The 20,150-nt window shown below is 36.3% G+C and overlaps 2 protein-coding genes across 9 annotated transcripts in view; one reads left to right on the top strand and one right to left on the bottom strand.

Moving 5' to 3' along the window:
• depdc5 (DEP domain containing 5, GATOR1 subcomplex subunit) overlaps nucleotides 1–12,994 on the bottom strand; it is a 39,570-nt gene extending 26,576 nt beyond the window's left edge. For 2 of the 8 annotated variants that reach the window (XM_061043772.1, XM_061043768.1), the window contains exons 1-22: nucleotides 8,666–8,934; nucleotides 8,287–8,353; nucleotides 8,109–8,196; nucleotides 7,938–7,984; nucleotides 7,698–7,783; nucleotides 7,532–7,615; nucleotides 7,391–7,440; nucleotides 7,011–7,080; nucleotides 5,246–5,324; nucleotides 5,050–5,111; nucleotides 4,897–4,966; nucleotides 4,464–4,536; nucleotides 4,242–4,345; nucleotides 4,078–4,152; nucleotides 3,571–3,705; nucleotides 3,416–3,477; nucleotides 3,267–3,340; nucleotides 3,099–3,168; nucleotides 2,966–3,002; nucleotides 2,266–2,386; nucleotides 1,675–1,898; nucleotides 1,401–1,601 (exon numbers count right to left, since the gene is read on the bottom strand). In XM_061043772.1, the coding sequence (XP_060899755.1) occupies nucleotides 1,401–1,601; nucleotides 1,675–1,898; nucleotides 2,266–2,386; nucleotides 2,966–3,002; nucleotides 3,099–3,168; nucleotides 3,267–3,340; nucleotides 3,416–3,477; nucleotides 3,571–3,705; nucleotides 4,078–4,152; nucleotides 4,242–4,345; nucleotides 4,464–4,536; nucleotides 4,897–4,966; nucleotides 5,050–5,111; nucleotides 5,246–5,324; nucleotides 7,011–7,080; nucleotides 7,391–7,440; nucleotides 7,532–7,615; nucleotides 7,698–7,783; nucleotides 7,938–7,984; nucleotides 8,109–8,196; nucleotides 8,287–8,344 (1,870 nt within the window). In that variant the 5' untranslated portion in view covers nucleotides 8,345–8,353; nucleotides 8,666–8,934. Of the gene's footprint in view, nucleotides 1–1,400; nucleotides 1,602–1,674; nucleotides 1,899–2,265; nucleotides 2,387–2,965; nucleotides 3,003–3,098; nucleotides 3,169–3,266; nucleotides 3,341–3,415; nucleotides 3,478–3,570; nucleotides 3,706–4,077; nucleotides 4,153–4,241; nucleotides 4,346–4,463; nucleotides 4,537–4,896; nucleotides 4,967–5,049; nucleotides 5,112–5,245; nucleotides 5,325–7,010; nucleotides 7,081–7,390; nucleotides 7,441–7,531; nucleotides 7,616–7,697; nucleotides 7,784–7,937; nucleotides 7,985–8,108; nucleotides 8,197–8,286; nucleotides 8,354–8,665; nucleotides 8,939–10,682; nucleotides 10,801–12,798 lie in introns of those variants that run through there. The other 6 variants (XM_061043770.1, XR_009673940.1, XM_061043769.1 and 3 more) reach the window with 6 other exon arrangements.
• On the top strand, nucleotides 9,494–14,715 carry pdca (phosducin a). The gene is made up of 6 exons (XM_061043778.1): nucleotides 9,494–9,619; nucleotides 11,233–11,287; nucleotides 11,413–11,549; nucleotides 12,805–13,024; nucleotides 13,102–13,214; nucleotides 14,098–14,715. The coding sequence occupies exons 2-6, from the start codon at nucleotides 11,242–11,244 to the stop codon at nucleotides 14,284–14,286; spliced, it is 705 nt and encodes a 234-aa protein (XP_060899761.1). The 5' UTR covers nucleotides 9,494–9,619; nucleotides 11,233–11,241; the 3' UTR covers nucleotides 14,287–14,715.
• Nucleotides 14,716–20,150: the final 5,435 nt, after the last annotated feature.

Here is a 20,150-nt window from a genome sequence, read left to right on the forward strand (position 1 = left end):
TGGTCCTGTGGATTTTTTGGATGTGAATTACGGAAGAGGGATTTTTGGGAGCGTCTAGCTACGGCTTCAATCAGTGGATACCTTCACCTTTGGGTTGTGGCAACGCTACAAAAAGTAACAGGGAGTCTTAAAAAATAATTTCTGACACATTCAAAAGTCGGGGGGGTTCAAACCCACAGAAACGGTTTTAGTCAACCTCTGTAAGCCATGACCTATATTTTCAATTATATTACTAATTTGAATTTCCCTCGGGAATCAATAAAGTATCTATCTATCTAATTCTGTTCATGTGTTAGCAATAGCAAGACTCTACATCAATCAGGTGAAAAACATCATTTATGCAAACAAAGAAGAAGCAACTCCATTGAGGATGAAATATCTTGATGCATAGAGACACACAGTTACAGTGATGGCCAGCTGAGGGATATAAAACATTTTAAGATCTCTTACTACAAACTGTGAACCCATCAAACTGAGAGTTTTGTGATCCATTGCAGCTCGTGTTGTTGACACTTGATGTTTTTTTGGTTAAAGTCCTCTTTATGTTTTGTAAATTAAGAATGTTTGTGGTTGTTGATCTCTTATATTTGATTTTGTATTGCCTGATGATTTCAGTTTACACATTACTTTGTCCCTTTTGGGTTTCACCCTGGAGAAATGCCCCATGTTACAAAAAAGAACACTGGAATTAATCAAAAATAAATTAAAAGTTATTTTCAAAAGATAAAAAAATAAACTAACAAAGCAAGTCAAACCATAATAAAAACTCCAGAACATTTCAAAGGACCAAGACGCCAGCAAACAGATTTGGGATAAATTGGAAGATGCTTCAAGTTTGCAGATCCACAATGACTTCTTTCTTTGACTTAATTTCTTTGCTAAGGGCTTCCATTGGTTTAGGTTTTGTTTTCTGATTGATCTGTGGGTTTAGCCAAGACCTCACTCTATTATTAACCTTGAAGTAAAATTACAATTTCAAGTTTTGTGTTCAGTCTTCTGTGTTGTGAATGAACTAAGTTCCAGCTCTTGACATGGAGGGATGAGCTGCAGCTAATGGTGTCCATGGTGTAATGTTGGAAGCAGCAGTAGTCCTTAAAAGTCATCCATTGTTAATATTAATCGATTCCATGTCATGCACAGCAATGAAAGAAATGTCATTCTTTATTGAATGTAATTTCCTCTTGTGTTGGTCAAATGTTGCTTAGCTCTCTGGGTGAACCTGGCTGTCACACCTATGACTGTACCTGAGTTACACTTCTGTAACGCTGTAATGCAATATGAAACCACACACTGATTTTTTTTGTACTAAACATTTTATGAAAATCCTTCTCATGTTTTAAACTAGGCCCTAACTCACTACAGAAAGGAATGTGATTTGATATGAATGGTTGATAACTGACCAACAGGGAAGGTGTGCATCCAGCGTCTGCGGTTTGAGGTGAGCTTCATGGGCATCCTGGATGGGGTGAAAGGGTTTATGAGTGCTCTCTGAGGAGTGTAACCTCCAGGACGGATGTGCAGAGTAGACTCAGCACTTCCCACTGTGAACCGGCCAGGGGCACTGGAGTCCCGCTGAGAGTCCATCATCTTCTCCAACAACTCTGGAAAAGAGATTTATAGATTAGATGAATCCTACTGGAACCATTTACATGTTCTAAGCTGTAGGAGAATTACCTCTGGTGCTGGTGTATCCAAGGGAGCTACTGACTTCATATTGGGCAGGAGGCAAACGGGGTATCAGCAGCACGTTGGACACAGGGCCCAAACTATCATCAGAGGCCAAGCTACGCTGTTCCTCAGGCCCTACAGAGCGAATCGGTGGGGACACACCTATGCCAGCAGTGACATCAACAGAGCCCCAGCTCTTCCTCCCACTTATCTCTTTGTCCCGACCAATTCTGTTGGACACACAGTTGTTACAAATCAACAGGGACAGGTCCAAAGGATCACTAAAAAGAACTTGGTATTCTTTTTTTTTTTTTTTTGCAACTTTGTGTTTATTGGGCAATCCAAACATAGTTCATTTATCCAGACATAGTTCATTTATCCAGACATAGTTCATTTATCCAGACATAGTTCATTTATCCAGACATGTTCATTTCTTGCATCATTATTCTTTTTTTTAAATAATGTTATAAAAAACAATAATAGAATGCAAAAGAAGAAAACAAAATGGTTATTTTGCCCAATTTTTTGTAATAAAGAAAAATAAAGCAACTTGGTATTCTTTGTGCACTTGAGTATTTAGTGATAGCAGTCAAATACCTGAAGTTTGTGCTCCTCTGAACTCGTGATGGTCCTGGTAGTCTGAACACCTGAGCATCATAGGCATCATAGTCCACCTGTATAGGTAGGCTGTTGTCAGTGTCTTTTGGAGTACCGAGAGCTGGACAAGGACGTGAAAGTGAGGTGTGGAGTTAGAGAAAATCATTCTTTACTTCTTGCACCAAGAATAAACTTGACTAGGTATACGTAGGTTGTCCTTACAAATATGTGATAATGACAGTGTATATACACACTATACTTTATCTACTATGACAGTAGTTTTATTATATTATTACATTAGTCTATATTATATTACATTTCATCATATTACACTACATTTTTTATATATGGCACTATATTATATTATATTATACTATCTTGCCATTCCCTGCACATACTGTCTCAATTCCCTGCAGTTAACTTCATCATTCATTTTGTACTTGTATATACCCCCTATTTTTATTTATCTTATCTAATCTATTCTGTTTAATGAGTATTTTGACCTTACTTGTCTGTGCTGCTGCAACACCCGAATTTCCCCTCTGGGGATCAATAAAGTACTATCCTATCCTATCCTAGTATAGCAAATATTGGATTATCTGATCTAATCAGATTTTGCTATTTGATCCAATCCTATAGCTTTTTAATTAATGCTTCAAAAGAAAGGGATGTTGGTGGGAAAAAAAAGGTCATAACTTACTATGGTCCTTGCTGATCTTGGATTTCTCTGCATGAATCTACAGAAGGTATTTATTAAGATGTGAAATCGAAGAAAAAAAGCTGATTTCATTTTTTTTCAATTCACAACAGTTCTTTAAAAATTGTGAATTTACCTTTCGGCCAGCCAGTTTAATTCTAGGAGTGAAGGAGCCACAGGAGTTCTGACTTTTAGAGGTGTAGAAGCTAAACAATGAAAAACATGACAGCAAGACGTACATCAGTAAATTCCAACTCCATATCACTGGAAGTGAAGTTGATCGTAATCAGTCATATTGTCATGCCTGTGGTTGATCCAGTGAGGGAGGTTATAGTCATCACCCACACGAGAGTCTCCAGGTGTGGTCCTATTGTGCAGCTACAGAGGGAATGATCTTCAGTAAGCAACACGTATTGTGCCAGCACTTTTTGAGACCTACAATATGAATATTACCTTGAACAATGGTACTGCATGCAACGGCTGCTCCCCCATACACACCAAGTCTACACCAATACCTGAAGAGAGAAGATTATTTCATAAATGAATAGAGAGTATTCATTTGTTCATTATGCCTTTTTGTTCAAATGTGTTTGTGTTGTCACACTAACCGTTGTCGATCATTCGCTGTTTGGTGAGAATCATAAGCAAACGGTCGACTTCAAAAACCCCTACACCGGGTGTTATGACCACTGACATCTGCCCAGTGCGGTCAAAGTTGCGGTTGATGTAATGCTTGTCAAACACTGTGGAAGACATGAATATTGTCAACTATACTTCTTGGTTGTTTTCAGCAAAATACATTAATTTCACTTCATTTGTTCAATTCAAACCTCCTATAATCATCAGACTCACTTTGGAATGAACCCAAAGTCCTCATTCAGGTCAAAGATGTATCTTTGACCTGAATGAGGACTTTGGGTTCATTCAAACTTAAATCAGTTTAGAGATGGATCCCTTAAAGGGATAGTTCAGGTTTTTTGAAGTGGGGTTGTATGAGGTATCAATAGTGAGTGTACTACGTACAGTAGATTACTGTCTGGTCACAAACATTGACAAGACAACCCAGTGCTGTAGGGAACCTGAATCATAACAGTCTCTGATGTTACACTACTTACCATTGAAGGAAAGGTTAATGGCCTCCAAGTAGTTTCCCTCAGCAGCAGTTGAGTTATAACTAACAGGAAAACCATCTGGTAAAAGTAAATAAACACAAGATCTTGGTTACAGGCCTCTGATCCATGGATGCGATGGTCAGACACACACTTGACTCAGTCACTACCTGCTTCTTCCAGCCGCACCAGGACAGGATACTGAATGAAAAGCTTCTTGATGGTGACCAGCAGTGATGTCCACTCATCCCGTCTCTCATTTTGAGCAACAACCCTGATCACAAGTAAGTTAAAGGTCAAAATAAAAACCTTCACCATCCAATCTGTAAAGCAGCTGAACTTAAGATAAGGTTAATGGAAAAGGCTTTGTACTGTAACTGTAGTTACTGTACCTGTAAAAATCTTCATAAAAGCGTCCCTCATGATCCTGTCTGATAGACCCTCGCAGAATTTCTGGAAATTCCTCTGAGGAAATTGATAAGAGCATCAGTATAAACCAACAACAAAAACAACAAAAATAAAGTAATAATAATAATAATAATAATAACAGCAGCGCTTTAGCGCACAGCGCCTTGGTAGTGGCAGGTGAAAAGGCTGTTTGCAATTTTAAAGGCGTTAGGAGATTAAGCATGTAGGATATTTGCTGATAAAAATAGAAGGTGTTTTAGAAATGTTCCTTAGTGTAATGCACAATGCTTTCGTTTCTATAAAACACCCAGATTCTTTGCAAAAGGCTGAATGTGTTCCTACAGGGGGCCAGAAGATGGCAGGATTTGTTTTGTTATGCATCATAACCCACTGTGATCATAAATAAAACAGACTTACCTATCGTATTTGCAATATAGAATGTACGTGAGAAGAGTACCACTGTCACCTCATGACTGCAGTTCTTCTCCTGTTAAAACAATAAACATTGAGACCCTAATTAAGACCAAACTTCACCTTACAACAGAGGCAGACAAAAAGAAAATTACAAACCTTCCACTTTGCAAAAAGATCAGATAGGAAACCATTGACTCCTTTCTCAAAGTAGAGATCACCTGTAAAACAAAACATTCTAGTAAGATTTTCCTTCATTGCCACAAATCAAGATAGCAAAATGTATTTCACTGAAATCAAAGATTGATTAACAGCTCTTCAAAGTATGAGTATGAATCAAAAAGGTGCAACTTACCATAGATGTCAAAGTCCCACATCTCACAACTCATCTGAATAAAGATGTACACCATCGCAGATGTGGATCTGAACACCACCTATGTCACAAAATCAAAATCAAAGATGAATGAAGACTCCAAGATGAATGAAAGGCTTTGTTTGAGTAAGCTGACTCGACAAAGTCTGTAGTTCCAGTCAGAAACACCCAGAGGTGGTTAGAAACTTTCTCTGTAAACTCAGCTTCAGGCTGTGCGCTCATATAAAGGGGGCCTTTAGCACATGCATCTCCTGCACATAAACCAGCTGTATTATATGGAGCAGCTGTGTAATATGGACCAGCTATATGGACCAGCTGTGTTATATGGACCAGTTGTGTTATATGGACCAGCTGTGTTATATGGACCAGTTGTGTTATATGGACCAGTTGTGTTATATGGACCAGCTGTGTTATATGGACCAGTTGTGTTATATGGACCAGTTGTGTTATATGGAGCAGTTGTGTTATATGGAGCAGTTGTGTTATATGGAGCAGTTGTGTTATATGGACCAGCTGTGTTATATGGACCAGCTGTGTTATATGGACCAGCTATATGGAGCAGTTGTGTTATATGGACCAGCTATATGGAGCAGTTGTGTTATATGGACCAGCTGTATTATATGGAGCAGCTGTGTAATATGGACCAGCTATATGGACCAGTTGTGTTATATGGAGCAGCTGTGTTATATGGACCAGCTGTGTTATATGGAGCAGTTGTGTTATATGGACCAGCTGTGTTATATGGACTGGACTGGACAGGGTATTAGGACCCAGCATAAAAACATGATCTAGTGGTCTTAGATGCTGTGCCCTCATCATTCCATCACTGTTTGGATGCTCTGCTGAAATAAAGTGTCAAATTGACCTGAAGCAAACTGAGAGGAAGGAGACTGGAGGGTGGGCTCAGATTATTGTGATAACTAACTGAATGCACTGGTACCTGTGATAATATACATTCAGTATGTGATACTGTAACTGCATGCCTTGTTCTGTGGCACTACAAACGTAACATTACTATCTGATTTGAAAAGTATCAATTCAAGAGTCCCTCAGCTGAGGATCTATACTGCCAGTGGAGACTATTGTCTGGTAATAATCATCAATGAATGGACAGTTTAAAGCCAAAACCTTAACATGACCAAATACTGATCAGTTAAGGAGTACAGAACAAGTAACCATGGTGATTTAGCCAGGTTAAGAGGGAGCTAGATTAGTGACACTGACCAAAGGCTTAACAGACCTGGCTTACCCTGGACTCTCACTAAGTAGCACACCCCCAGGATGATCCTGTCTACATACCTTGTAAATAAGTTTAAATACAGACTGGAAAAAATGGGGGAAACACCCAAATTAAGACAAGCAGTAACGAGTTTGAGGCAAAAACCCCTGCCCAATATGAATCGCAGCATCTTAAGTTGGCTCAGCTGGCTTGCACATCACACAGCATTTGTACTTTGGGCTTGCAGAAAAAAATCTGTCTGTTTAAAGTCAGGATGAATGGATTGAATATTTGCAATCTAGTGTACAGCCCACACTGATAATGTCTTTAGAAGTGCATGTGCCACTCTAGACAAGTCTTATCCAAGCCTGGCAACATTACAGTTTCTTCTGAAGTAACACACTTAGATGCTATTCCTGTTTCATGAAATAAAAAAAAGACTGTGAAATATTTTGTATATGTAAAAGATATAAGTGTTATCTATGCACATGCATATACATAAGCATCTGCTTTCAAAACTTGTCTTACCCTGGTGTCTTCACTGATGTATCCACAGGTCACCTTCTCCCCCTTCACCCAGAGCTCACTGGCTTGTGCTCTGAAGAATTAAAACAATCAAAAGCATGTATATGATTGCAGAATAAATGTATGGAAAAAATTGAGTTTGTCATCATCATTGCAGTTATCATGGCCAGGACACCAGAAATTAAAAAAGAAAAACACAGTGTCCAGCTACATAGATGTCCATTGTCTTTTTTAACATTAGCAGAGATCTACTGTCAGTGCTGTTTAATTTTAATTAAATTTAATAAAAAAAATTTAATGCAAGTGCATGATTATTTATTTTACATACAAGTGATTTATGAATTTTACTATCAGTGTGGGGAATTGAAATGTAAGCATAGTACCTAATTCCTGCAAACTCCACTTTCTGTGTCACATAAGCACATGTGCTCACCTGGAATAAAGATTTTAACAGTTACATCATCATGTAAATGTGCTGTTACACATTGTGCCGCAGCACATAACCCAACCTTCACAAAACCCACCAGGCACTTCTTCAGTCTCCACATGTCTCCTCTACCAATGTACTGATCTTTAAACGTCAGCTCAACAAGGTCCAACGTTACATCCTGCAAGAAGAAACAGAAACTTTGTTGAGATTCTGTTGAACTGACAAATGGTGACGATGTGCACAGCTCAGAGTAAACATACCTTAGGGTCTACAATGCTAATAATCACATCCTGGTAAGCACGAAGTTTGAACGCTTGTGCAACAGTCTGGTCCACACTGATTATCTCTATACAAAAACAAAAGCAGTAAAATCAATTCAATTTAGGTCCATCAAATACAGTTACACCACTTACAACTACTGTCTAAAAATCTAGTGGAATCTTCTCTTTCTTTTAAAATTGATATAGCTTATTTCTTATAGCTTATTATCATGCTTTTACCTTTCTGAAGATCCTCTTTTAGGCTTTTCACTTGCAACAGGAGAGGACTGGGGATTTCAAAAGAGACAATGCCTGATTATATCCTCAGTAGTAAAACATAGTATAAATGAACATGAAAGATAAAATGATGTTTAAAAAAAACCCACATTGGATCCTATTATTCAAGCTCACCTGTATTCATCTGTAGGGTGAGCAATCTCAATAATATCCCCCAGATTGACTTGTGGGAATACTTTCGGATTGACAACCAACTCATCGTCTGCTCAAAGGCAAAACAAATTAGAAACAGGTAAATCTTTGAAAAGCGAAATATCATTTTAAACTGCGTGAATTAAAATACATTGCTTACCACTTCCACCAAAACCTTTCTTGTGCAGCACAAGCTTATACGACTTACTGGCCTTCATGGTGAACAGCTGGGAACAAAATAAGATGAGATATCTTAATTTAAAGATGTTAAAGTTATATATTCAAGTTAACTTTATACAAATTGTTCTATATTTAGGAGCTGAGCTTCACTAAAAAGAAGTGGTTGAAACTGATCTAACAAAGTTTGCTATAAGTCAAATGAGCTGCGAGTCACGCCTTTTAAGTAACGTTCACACTTTCTCTGTTAAAGAAATCCGCGAATGAGTTTAGATATAAAGAATGTGTATTTATTACAATAACATGATTAGGTTTTCAGTAAAACATTGACGTAGATTGGGAATAAGAAAAAAAGAAACTACCTGAGCAATCTGTTCTCAAACACAGCCCAAACATCCCCTAATGCTTGGTTAGCATGTAGCTAAATGTGGATTACTCACAGGTAATGTAAACTATAACCGACCCACAGTGACATCACTCAATAGCATGAATACTCGTGCACACAGTTATAATAAGAAACAATCTTCATGAACAGGAGGGGGAATAGCAATCTGTTTTCTAGCTAACTAGCATTAGCTCACATTGGTCCTAGTTGCTGATAAACATTGACTGAGCGATGTGATTGGTTCGCAGCTTGTCAAAGAGGGTTCACTCCGCTCATCCGGCTTTGCTTATTTCCTCCTCCTTCCAGCATACTGGTGCATTACCGCCACCTGCTGAACTGGAGTGTGGATCAGAATTCTCGCACAGGAAAACAACAATAATAAAAATGATTTTGAAAGGGTCTATTAACTCTGTTCTTTTCAGGAGCACTATCAACTGTTCATGTGTTTGGTCTATTTTTTGTCATGGAAGGTTTTCTACTTCAGTTGCTTAAATGCTTCCTCATTCTCTCTTTTCTGCTCATACAGCTGACATTGTAATTGTGCAATGTTGGACGGTTTCTGGTTTACTAGAGTACAAACATAATCTAGTTGCATACGGAGCCCCTTAAATCCCAGAAAAAAAAAGTTAAAATCTTGTGCGCACCAGTTGGATGATATTCCGTGTGCACAAGTTTATTGTGTTGTGCACAACGACAATTCAAAAACTCTGAGCCAGGAATAGAAACTAATCATCTTAGATAACAAGATATTGTCGTGAAGGTGATGATGACGATCGATGGAGTTTATTCCCTAATCTTAATCCCCACTTTATCCAAAACCTGCGTCCACCTCTGTCATATCATTTGACTGCATGTGGACATAGCCTAATAGTTTGTGAAAAGGACAAAGAGATACAGAAAAGATTAGGAAAAACTCAGCCACAACACAGAGGTAAGTATCATTTAGGTATTTGGTAGGTAGGTCTAGCACTTTATATTACTTTGTTTCTGTTTTTTTCAAGACAATCTGGTAATTACTTCAATCAAATATCAATCAAATATAGTTCTATTACTTTTTTCATTATGTTATAGTGAAAGCCAGCAATATCCCGGAATCAATAGATTATAAAATTATTTAATAACTAACTAACTTAAATTGAAAAATACATTAGTTCAGGTTATTTCATAATAAAAAGCTTTTGTAAGTGTCTCAGTAAATTAATTGTTCCAAAATAAAATGGCAGTGGTATTTCATTAGAAGATTGTGGTTAAATCCACCTTTATCCTCACATCATATATATATATATAGATATATATATATGGAGAGAGAGAGAGAGAGAGAGAGAGAGAGTGGACAGTTGTTCCAGGCAATCTATTATTATTGCACAATAGCCTAGTTGAGCGTATCAGATTCCAGCTAATCTTATATAATCTGATGAATGAATGTCCGATAGGTTTATTGTAAATGGTTGTGACAACAGGTCAACAGGTTGTTGGTTGTTGGGACATGCAACACAAAAAAATCGGTTTGTTGGAAGTTAATAGATGTGTCAATGGTCTACATATTGTTGTAAACTCTGTTTACAATAAGATGGCTATTGTCTTTTTTATAGGTGTAAATTGATTCAAGATTAAAAAAAGTTATTTTACAACTATTGAGCAGCCGTGGCTCAGTTGTTAGAGTTGCTGTCTCTCAACCGGGTGGTCAAGGGTTCGATCCCCAGCAACATGCCTGCAGCAACATGTGTCCTTAGGCAAGACACCTAACCCTAAGTTGCACCCGCTGCTTCCTCGGCGGCGTATGAATGGATGAGTTAATACTGATGGACTCTTTACACAGCAGCCTCTACCATCAGTGTGTGAATGTGTATGAATGGATGAGTTAATACTGATGGACTCTTTACTCAGCAGCCTCTACCATCAGTGTGTGAATGTGTAGGTGTGACCTGCTGTGTAAAAGTGCTTTGAGTAGTCAGAAGACTAGAAAAACGCTATACAAACTCAAGTCCATTTACCCTGAGTAGCACCAAAATCGGATGTTGTCTGAGGCTGATGAGACTAAACTGATTAAACTGTGAAGACTGGTCGTTAATGGAGAAGTGGAGGGTCTCACGTAATGATGGCAGGAATGAACTGGAGGAAGAGAAAGCCATTTTCATGAGAGGGGCAGCAAGCTAACAATGATATTAGATAAGAATGACCAGCTGATGAGAACAGATGATGACTACATTCAATTATGAGTGTATATATGAACAATAAAGCAGTATAAAGAATGTAATCTTCTTGACTGAATTTACAGCTCCATTAGATTGTGTCTGAGGTGGAGACAAGCATTCGAGACAATATGTAAAAGCCATGTTTATTTTGAAAGCTATTGTTTTTTTGTGCTTGCTTTAATAAAGGTAATCTTACAGAAGTATCTTTTGTGCTGCAAAAATATCTAAAATGTATTTAGACAATTGGACTTCAGATTGACATGCAACATATCTTCGTATACCAGATCACCTCCAATACTCATTAAGGACCTGCTCAGGTCATACAGGTTGTGTATTCTCTGTATTGCAGACTATCAGGATGTCTGGCCCTTACCCAGAAGAGGAGTTACCTGCCAATCACACAGGTCAGAGGAATAGTTTGCAATGACATGAACAGATTAAAAAACGTTTGATTGATTGACCCACTTGATGATATCCCAAACTTCAATGCTGCTTCTTCTGCACATTATAAACATGTATGTGTCTGCAGGTCCTAAAGGGGTAATCAATGACTGGCGTCAGTTTAAGTTGGACAGTGTGGATCAGTCTGCTCCTGTAAGCAAGAGAGAGCTTCTCAGACAAATGTCAAGCACACGAGAAGATGACAAGGAGAGATCGCAAAGAAAGGTGAGATAGTAACACTCACAACTTCACATGAAGGAAAAACAGAGGATCATCAATCAATTCATATATCGCTATTTTTAAACAAATGTTATCTTAAGACACTACAAAAGAGCAGGTTTTACTCATTGTTATTATGTACAATGACCCAACATGAATCCATTAGTTGAGCACAGCACTAAACAGGCACTTTAAACAGGAAATCTGGAACAGACGCAAACTCATGTTGAACCGCCACCTGCTGCTACAGATGATGTGAACAAACTGTGTAGTTTAACATTAAGTTTGTCATGACATGTCCACGACGAGCTGGAGTCCCTACTTTTTCAGGGGGGAGAAAGTTTGATGCACGCCATGTTAATTGAACATTTGTGAGAGAATTCATATTGGTAGTATATTTTCTCTTTTTCAACATGTTAATTGCACCTTGTAAACCACCTCTACTGTGATCTCAGTGACCTGTTAACAAATCAGTACCTCCTATAGCTTCATGCAGATTTTGTCCTGTACATTAGTAAGCATTTTTTACCAACAAAAAAAGGTTGTTGTGCTTTCTTCATACACTTAACTGTGTCACTTATTGTAAATATTTGATATAAAAAATGTTTCAAAAAGGCCTTTCTGTTAACTTTCCTTGTCACCAGTATGCGTTATAAAGCAAAAGGACAAAAACTATTGGTGTGATGAATGTTTTCTTCATCATCTTATCAAGAGTTGGGCTGCGAGTGGATTAAATATAGTCTGTAACTTAAACATGAAGTTGTAACCTAGAAGCAATTAACCTGAATTTAACCTAAGCTAAAAATTCAAACTGAGAGGATGGATGGATGGATACTTTATTTAAAAAATGTAAAGCATCCAGTAGCAGGTTACTAAGACGTACATGACATGAAATATTTGTTACAAATTAACCACAACCCCCCCCCCATACATATATATTAACCTGAAAAAAAGATTAGATGAATCAAATTTTTTTGCAATGTTTAAAAAGAATAAAATTATCAAAAACAGACATTAAATAACAGTCAGTGCAAACATTAAAGATAATGTTAATAATAATTGAGGTTAGCATTAAAGTGTCCAACTTGAGGCTGACTCTACACTAGAGTGCTTTCCCCCTGCCATAACTGTGGCAGAAGAAAGACAAAAACAAAGAAAATACACAAACCATGCAATGATTGGGTATGTACTTTATGCCTCTGCTTGCCAAAGGAAAACATATAAAGTAACAAAACAATAAGACATTTTTTCTCACCTCTAGATGAGTGTTCAGGAGTATGAACTGATCAAAGAAGAGGATGAGCGTTGCCTCAAACACTACAGAAAACAATGCATGCAGGAAATGCATGAACGCCTGAGTTTTGGTCCAAAGTTTGAAGCGGTCTACGAGCTGGAGAGTGGAGAGGCGTTCCTGGAAGTCATAGAAAAGGAGCACCGGCTGACCCTTGTGATAGTGCACATTTACCAGCATGGTGTGAAAGGTTAGATATGTGTGTTTAAGGCCTCCCTTATGTGACATCAGTAATGTTACATGTGCACTTTCTTTGTCCCTCTTCAGGCTGTGAGCAGTTGAACTCATGTCTGGACTGCCTGGCCTCCGAGTATTCCAGCATTAAATTTTGTCGAATTGATGCTGTGGCAACAGGCGCTGCCGAGCGCTTCTCCTCTGAGGTTGGTCTTTGATTGTTTAAAACAGTAACAGCAGGCAATGATGAGGGTCATTATTATTCAATACTGATAATAATACATTCATCAGAATTGGGATAAAGAGCTGGAGTATTACAGGTGTGATTTAGTCCTGTGATCTTAACTGAGTGTATAAACACAGAGAGGCTAATTATCAATTAAACCCAAAACTCAATTATATCCAACAACTTTAAAGAGCAATAATCGATTATTGAGGCTAAGAGTCTAAGTGTTTGCTTCTTTTTTTTTTATTAATTCACTTTTTATTGAGGGTTTTTAAAATAAGAAACAGGAGATGAGCAAAACAAAAACAGCTCATCCAGAAGCTACGTGTTAGCTACTATGTTCCCACCCCCTCATGCAGGTTTCACTGTCTCATGCATGCATACACTTTTAAATCTTTATTTATGAAAAATTCCATTTTAAAGAGCATATAACCAAAGTCATAAAATCTGGGTGAAAAAAAAGATTACTTTCTTTATGAAGTCAGAACAGGGTAGTTTCCATCTGTCACAGTCTCTGTGACATCCAACATCATAGCACTACTTTCTACTTTCTGTGCAAACATAGCAAAGGCATTCATATTTCAACTGCAAGCAAAAGCTGAAATCTTGAATAAAAATCTGAAAAACAATGATAAATAAAAGCTGTCTTTATACTTCAAAGTTACAATACTTTTTAAGTTTCTAAAATAAATCGATGTATTTGGACACTAAAGTGTGCTATAATCATTTACCCCTGTATGTTACAGCAACAACAAAGATGGATTCTGTTCTATGCATTTATTTGTTATTGTCATATATGATTAAGAACTATATTTTTCTAAAAAAGCTAAAGTATGTTTTAACCCCTGTCACTGTCCGTCTAGGTCCTTCCTGCTCTGTTGGTCTATAAAGCTGGTGAATTACTTGGTAATTTCCTGGCAGTTACCAAACACTTCAGTGACGAGTTCTTTGCAACAGACGTGGAGGCTTTCCTCAATGATTATGGCCTGATACCTGTGAAGGAACTTGCAGCCTGTGCTGATGGTGATGATGAGGGAGGGGACGTTGAATAGGTCCACGAGGAAAGAGGAATACAACAGAGATTGAGAGAAGAGGGAATGGTGCAGGGTAGGGGATAAAAGCAGTACACACTAAAACTTGATATTTTATCCAGATGAGGCGGAAGTAACAACAAAATCTTTGGTATAAATACTGAAAATAAAATTAGTTAAGTTATTGATTCATTTGATTTCTGAACCCTGGATGAATTAGTGATACCTGGCATAATAAAACACAACATGATCATTCAGTGCAGCCATGGCAACAAAACAAGAGGCACAAGGACCATGCCAGAGCTTTTCTAAACTTTATTATTTAGCTTTTCATCCTTTATTATTTCAGACAGCAGACTACATTTCATAAACAGAGTCAAAAGACAAATATGTTTGAAGGCTAGTTAACAGACGTCTCCACCTGTGATAACAGTGAACAAAACAACCCAATGTAAACATGTCAATAACAAAACAACCCAATGTAAACATGTCAATAACAAAACAACCCAATGTAAAGCATGTCAATAACAGTGAACAAAACAACCCAATGTAAAGCATGTCAATAACAAAACAACCCAATGTAAAGCATGTCAATAACAGTGAACAAAACAACTCAATGTAAAGCATGTCAATAACAAAACAACCTAATGTAAAGCATGTCAATAACAGTGAACAAAACAACTCAATGTAAACATGTCAATAACAAAACAACCCAATGTAAAGCATGTCAATAACAGTGAACAAAACAACTCAATGTAAAGCATGTCAATAACAAAACAACCCAATGTAAAGCATGTCAATAACAGTGAACAAAACAACTCAATGTAAAGCATGTCAATAACAAAACAACCCAATGTAAAGCATGTCAATAACAGTGAACAAACAACCCAATGTAAAGCATGTCAATAACAGTGAACAAAACAACCCAATGTAAAGCATGTCAATAACAAAACTACCCAATGTAAAGCATGTCAATAACAAAACAACCCAATGTAAAGCATGTCAATAACAGAACAACTCAATGTAAAGCATGTCAATAACAAAACAACTCAATGTAAAGCATGTCAATAACAGAACAACTCAATGTAAAGCATGTCAATAACAGAACAACCCAATGTAAAGCATGTCAATAACAGTGAACAAAACAACCCAATGTAAAGCATGTCAATAACAAAACAACGCAATATAAAGCATGTCAATAACAGAACAACCCAATGTAAAGGATGTCAATAACAGTGAACAAAACAACCCAATGTAAAGCATGTCAATAACAAAACAACCCAATGTAAAGCATGTCAATAACAGAACAACTCAATGTAAAGCATGTCAATAACAGTGAACAAAACAACCCAATGTAAAGCATGTCAATAACAAAACAACCCAATGTAAAGCATGTCAATAACAGAACAACTCAATGTAAAGCATGTCAATAACAGAACAACTCAATGTAAAGCATGTCAATAACAAAACAACCAAATGTAAAGCATGTCAATAACAAAACAACCCAATGTAAAGCATGTCAATAACAGTGAACAAAACAACCCAATGTAAAGCATGTCAATAACAGTGAACAAAACAACCCAATGTAAAGCATGTCAATAACAAAACAACCCAATGTAAAGCATGTCAATAACAAAACAACCCAATGTAAAGCATGTCAATAACAAAACAACCCAATGTACAGCATGTCAATAACAATGAACAAAACAACTCAATATAAAGCATGTCAATAACAATGAACAAAACAACCCAATGTAAAGCATGTCAATAACAGTGAACAAACCACCCAATGTAAAGCATGTCAATAACAAAACAACTCAATATAAAGCATGTCAATAACAGAGAAGAAACAACCCAATGTAAAGCATGTCAATAACAGTGAACAAAACAACCTAATGTAAAGCATGTCAATAACAGTGAACAAAACAACCCAATGTAAAGCATGTCAATAACAAAACAACCCAATGTAAAGCATGTCAATAACAGTGAACAAAACAACCCAATGTAAAGCATGTCAATAAGAGTGAACAAAACAACCCAATGTAAAGCATGTCAATAACAGTGAACAAAACAACCCAATGTAAAGCATGTCAATAACAGTGAACAAAACAACTCAATGTAAAGCATGTCAATAACAGAACAACTCAATGTAAAGCATGTCAATAACAATGAACAAAACAACCCAATGTAAAGCATGTCAATAACAGTGAACAAACAACCCAATGTAAAGCATGTCAATAACAATGAACAAAACAACCCAATGTAAAGCATGTCAATAACAGTGAACAAACAACCCAATGTAAAGCATGTCAATAACAAAACAACTCAATATAAAGCATGTCAATAACAGAGAACAAACAACCCAATGTAAAGCATGTCAATAACAGTGAACAAACAACCCAATGTAAAGCATGTCAATAACAGTGAACAAAACAACCCAATGTAAAGCATGTCAATAACAGTGAACAAAACAACTCAATGTAAAGCATGTCAATAACAGAACAACTCAATGTAAAGCATGTCAATAACAGTGAACAAAACAACCCAATGTAAAGCATGTCAATAACAAAACAACGCAATGTAAAGCATGTCAATAACAGAACAACCCAATGTAAAGCATGTCAATAACAGTGAACAAAACAACTCAATATAAAGCATGTCAATAACAAAACAACTCAATATAAAGCATGTCAATAACAGAGAACAAACAACCCAATGTAAAGCATGTCAATAACAGTGAACAAACAACCCAATGTAAAGCATGTCAATAACAGTGAACAAAACAACCCAATGTAAAGCATGTCAATAACAGTGAACAAAACTACCCAATGTAAAGCATGTCAATAACAGAACAACTCAATGTAAAGCATGTCAATAACAGTGAACAAAACAACCCAATGTAAAGCATGTCAATAACAAAACAACCCAATGTGAAGCATGTCAATAACAAAACAACCCAATGCAAAGCATGTCAATAACAGTGAACAAAACAACTCAATATAAAGCATGTCAATAACAATGAACAAACAACCCAATGTAAAGCATGTCAATAACAGTGAACAAAACAACCCAATGTAAACATGTCAATAACAAAACAACCCAATGTACAGCATGTCAATAACAATGAACAAAACAACTCAATATAAAGCATGTCAATAACAATGAACAAAACAACCCAATGTAAAGTATGTCAATAACAAATCAACTCAATATAAAGCATATCAATAACAGAGACCAAACAACCCAATGTAAAGCATGTCAATAACAGTGAACAAACAACCCAATGTAAAGCATGTCAATAACAGAGAACAAACAACCCAATGTAAAGCATGTCAATAACAAAACAACCCAATGTAAAGCATGTCAATAACAGTGAACAAAACAACCCAATGTAAAGCATGTCAATAACAGAACAACTCAATGTAAAGCATGTCAATAACAGTGAACAAAACAACCCAATGTAAAGCATGTCAATAACAAAACAACGCAATGTAAAGCATGTCAATAACAGAACAACCCAATGTAAAGCATGTCAATAACAGTGAACAAAACAACCCAATGTAAAGCATGTCAATAACAAAACAACCCAATGTAAAGCATGTCAATAACAGAACAACTCAATGTAAAGCATGTCAATAACAGTGAACAAAACAACCCAATGTAAAGCATGTCAATAACAAAACAACCCAATGTAAAGCATGTCAATAACAGAACAACCCAATGTAAAGCATGTCAATAACAGAACAACTCAATGTAAAGCATGTCAATAACAAAACAACCAAATGTAAAGCATGTCAATAACAAAACAACCCAATGTAAAGCATGTCAATAACATTGAACAAACAACTCAATGTAAAGCATGTCAATAACAAAACAACCCGATATAAAGCATGTCAATAACATTGAACAAACAACCCAATGTAAAGTATGTCAATAACAAAACAACTCAATATAAAGCATATCAATAACAGAGAACAAACAACCCAATGTAAAGCATGTCATTAACAGTGAACAAAACAACCCAATGTAAAGCATGTCAATAACAGTGAACAAAACAACCCAATGTAAAGCATGTCAATAACAAAACAACCCAATGTAAAGCATGTCAATAACAAAACAACCCAATGTAAAGCATGTCAATAACAAAACAACCCAATGTACAGCATGTCAATAACAATGAATAAAACAACTCAATATAAAGCATGTCAATAACAATGAACAAAACAACCCAATGTAAAGCATGTCAATAACAGTGAACAAACCACCCAATGTAAAGCATGTCAATAACAAAACAACTCAATATAAAGCATGTCAATAACAGAGAAGAAACAACCCAATGTAAAGCATGTCAATAACAGTGAACAAAACAACCTAATGTAAAGCATGTCAATAACAGTGAACAAAACAACCCAATGTAAAGCATGTCAATAACAAAACAACCCAATGTAAAGCATGTCAATAACAGTGAACAAAACAACCCAATGTAAAGCATGTCAATAAGAGTAAACAAAACAACCCAATGTAAAGCATGTCAATAACAGTGAACAAAACAACCCAATGTAAAGCATGCCAATAACAGTGAACAAAACAACTCAATGTAAAGCATGTCAATAACAGAACAACTCAATGTAAAGCATGTCAATAACAATGAACAAAACAACCCAATGTAAAGCATGTCAATAACAGTGAACAAAACAACCCAATGTAAAGCATGTCAATAACAGTGAACAAAACAACCCAATGTAAAGCATGTCAATAACAGTGAACAAAACAACTCAATGTAAAGCATGTCAATAACAGAACAACTCAATGTAAAGCATGTCAATAACAGTGAACAAACAACCCAATGTAAAGCATGTCAATAACAGTGAACAAAACAACCCAATGTAAAGCATGTCAATAACAAAACAACCCAATGTAAAGCATGTCAATAACAGTGAACAAAACAACTCAATATAAAGCATGTCAATAACAAAACAACTCAATATAAAGCATGTCAATAACAGAGAACAAACAACCCAATGTAAAGCATGTCAATAACAGTGAACAAACAACCCAATGTAAAGCATGTCAATAACAGTGAACAAAACAACCCAGTGTAAAGCATGTCAATAACAGTGAACAAAACAACCCAATGTAAAGCATGTCAATAACAGTGAACAAAACAACCCAATGTAAAGCATGTCAATAACACAACAACTCAATGTAAAGCATGTCAATAACAGTGAACAAAACAACCCAATGTAAAGCATGTCAATAACAAAACAACCCAATGTGAAGCATGTCAATAACAAAACAACCCAATGTAAAGCATGTCAATAACAGTGAACAAAACAACTCAATATGAAGCATGTCAATAACAAAACAACTCAATATAAAGCATGTCAATAACAAAACAACTCAATATAAAGCATGTCAATAACAGTGAACAAAACAACTCAATATAAAGCATGTCAATAACAATGAACAAACAACCCAATGTAAAGCATGTCAATAACAGTGAACAAAACAACCCAATGTAAACATGTCAATAACAAAACAACCCAATGTACAGCATGTCAATAACAATGAACAAAACAACTCAATATAAAGCATGTCAATAACAATGAACAAAACAACCCAATGTAAAGCATGTCAATAACAGTGAACAAACAACCCAATGTAAAGTATGTCAATAACAAAACAACTCAATATAAAGCATATCAATAACAGAGAACAAACAACCCAATGTAAAGCATGTCAATAACAGTGAACAAACAACCCAATGTAAAGCATGTCAATAACAGAGAACAAACAACCCAATGTAAAGCATGTCAATAACAAAACAACCCAATGTAAAGCATGTCAATAACAGTGAACAAAACAACCCAATGTAAAGCATGTCA

Source organism: Labrus mixtus, chromosome 8, assembly GCF_963584025.1.
Source record: "Labrus mixtus chromosome 8, fLabMix1.1, whole genome shotgun sequence".
Lineage (NCBI taxonomy): Eukaryota > Metazoa > Chordata > Actinopteri > Labriformes > Labridae > Labrus > Labrus mixtus.

Coding starts and splice junctions, on each gene's coding strand:
- pdca (XM_061043778.1), top strand. CDS start 11,242: ATGTCTGGCCCTTACCCAGAAGAGGAGTTACCTGCCAATCACACAG. Junction 11,288..11,412: donor GTTACCTGCCAATCACACAG/GTCAGAGGAATA, acceptor ATGTGTCTGCAG/GTCCTAAAGGGGTAATCAAT. Junction 11,550..12,804: donor AGGAGAGATCGCAAAGAAAG/GTGAGATAGTAA, acceptor TCTCACCTCTAG/ATGAGTGTTCAGGAGTATGA.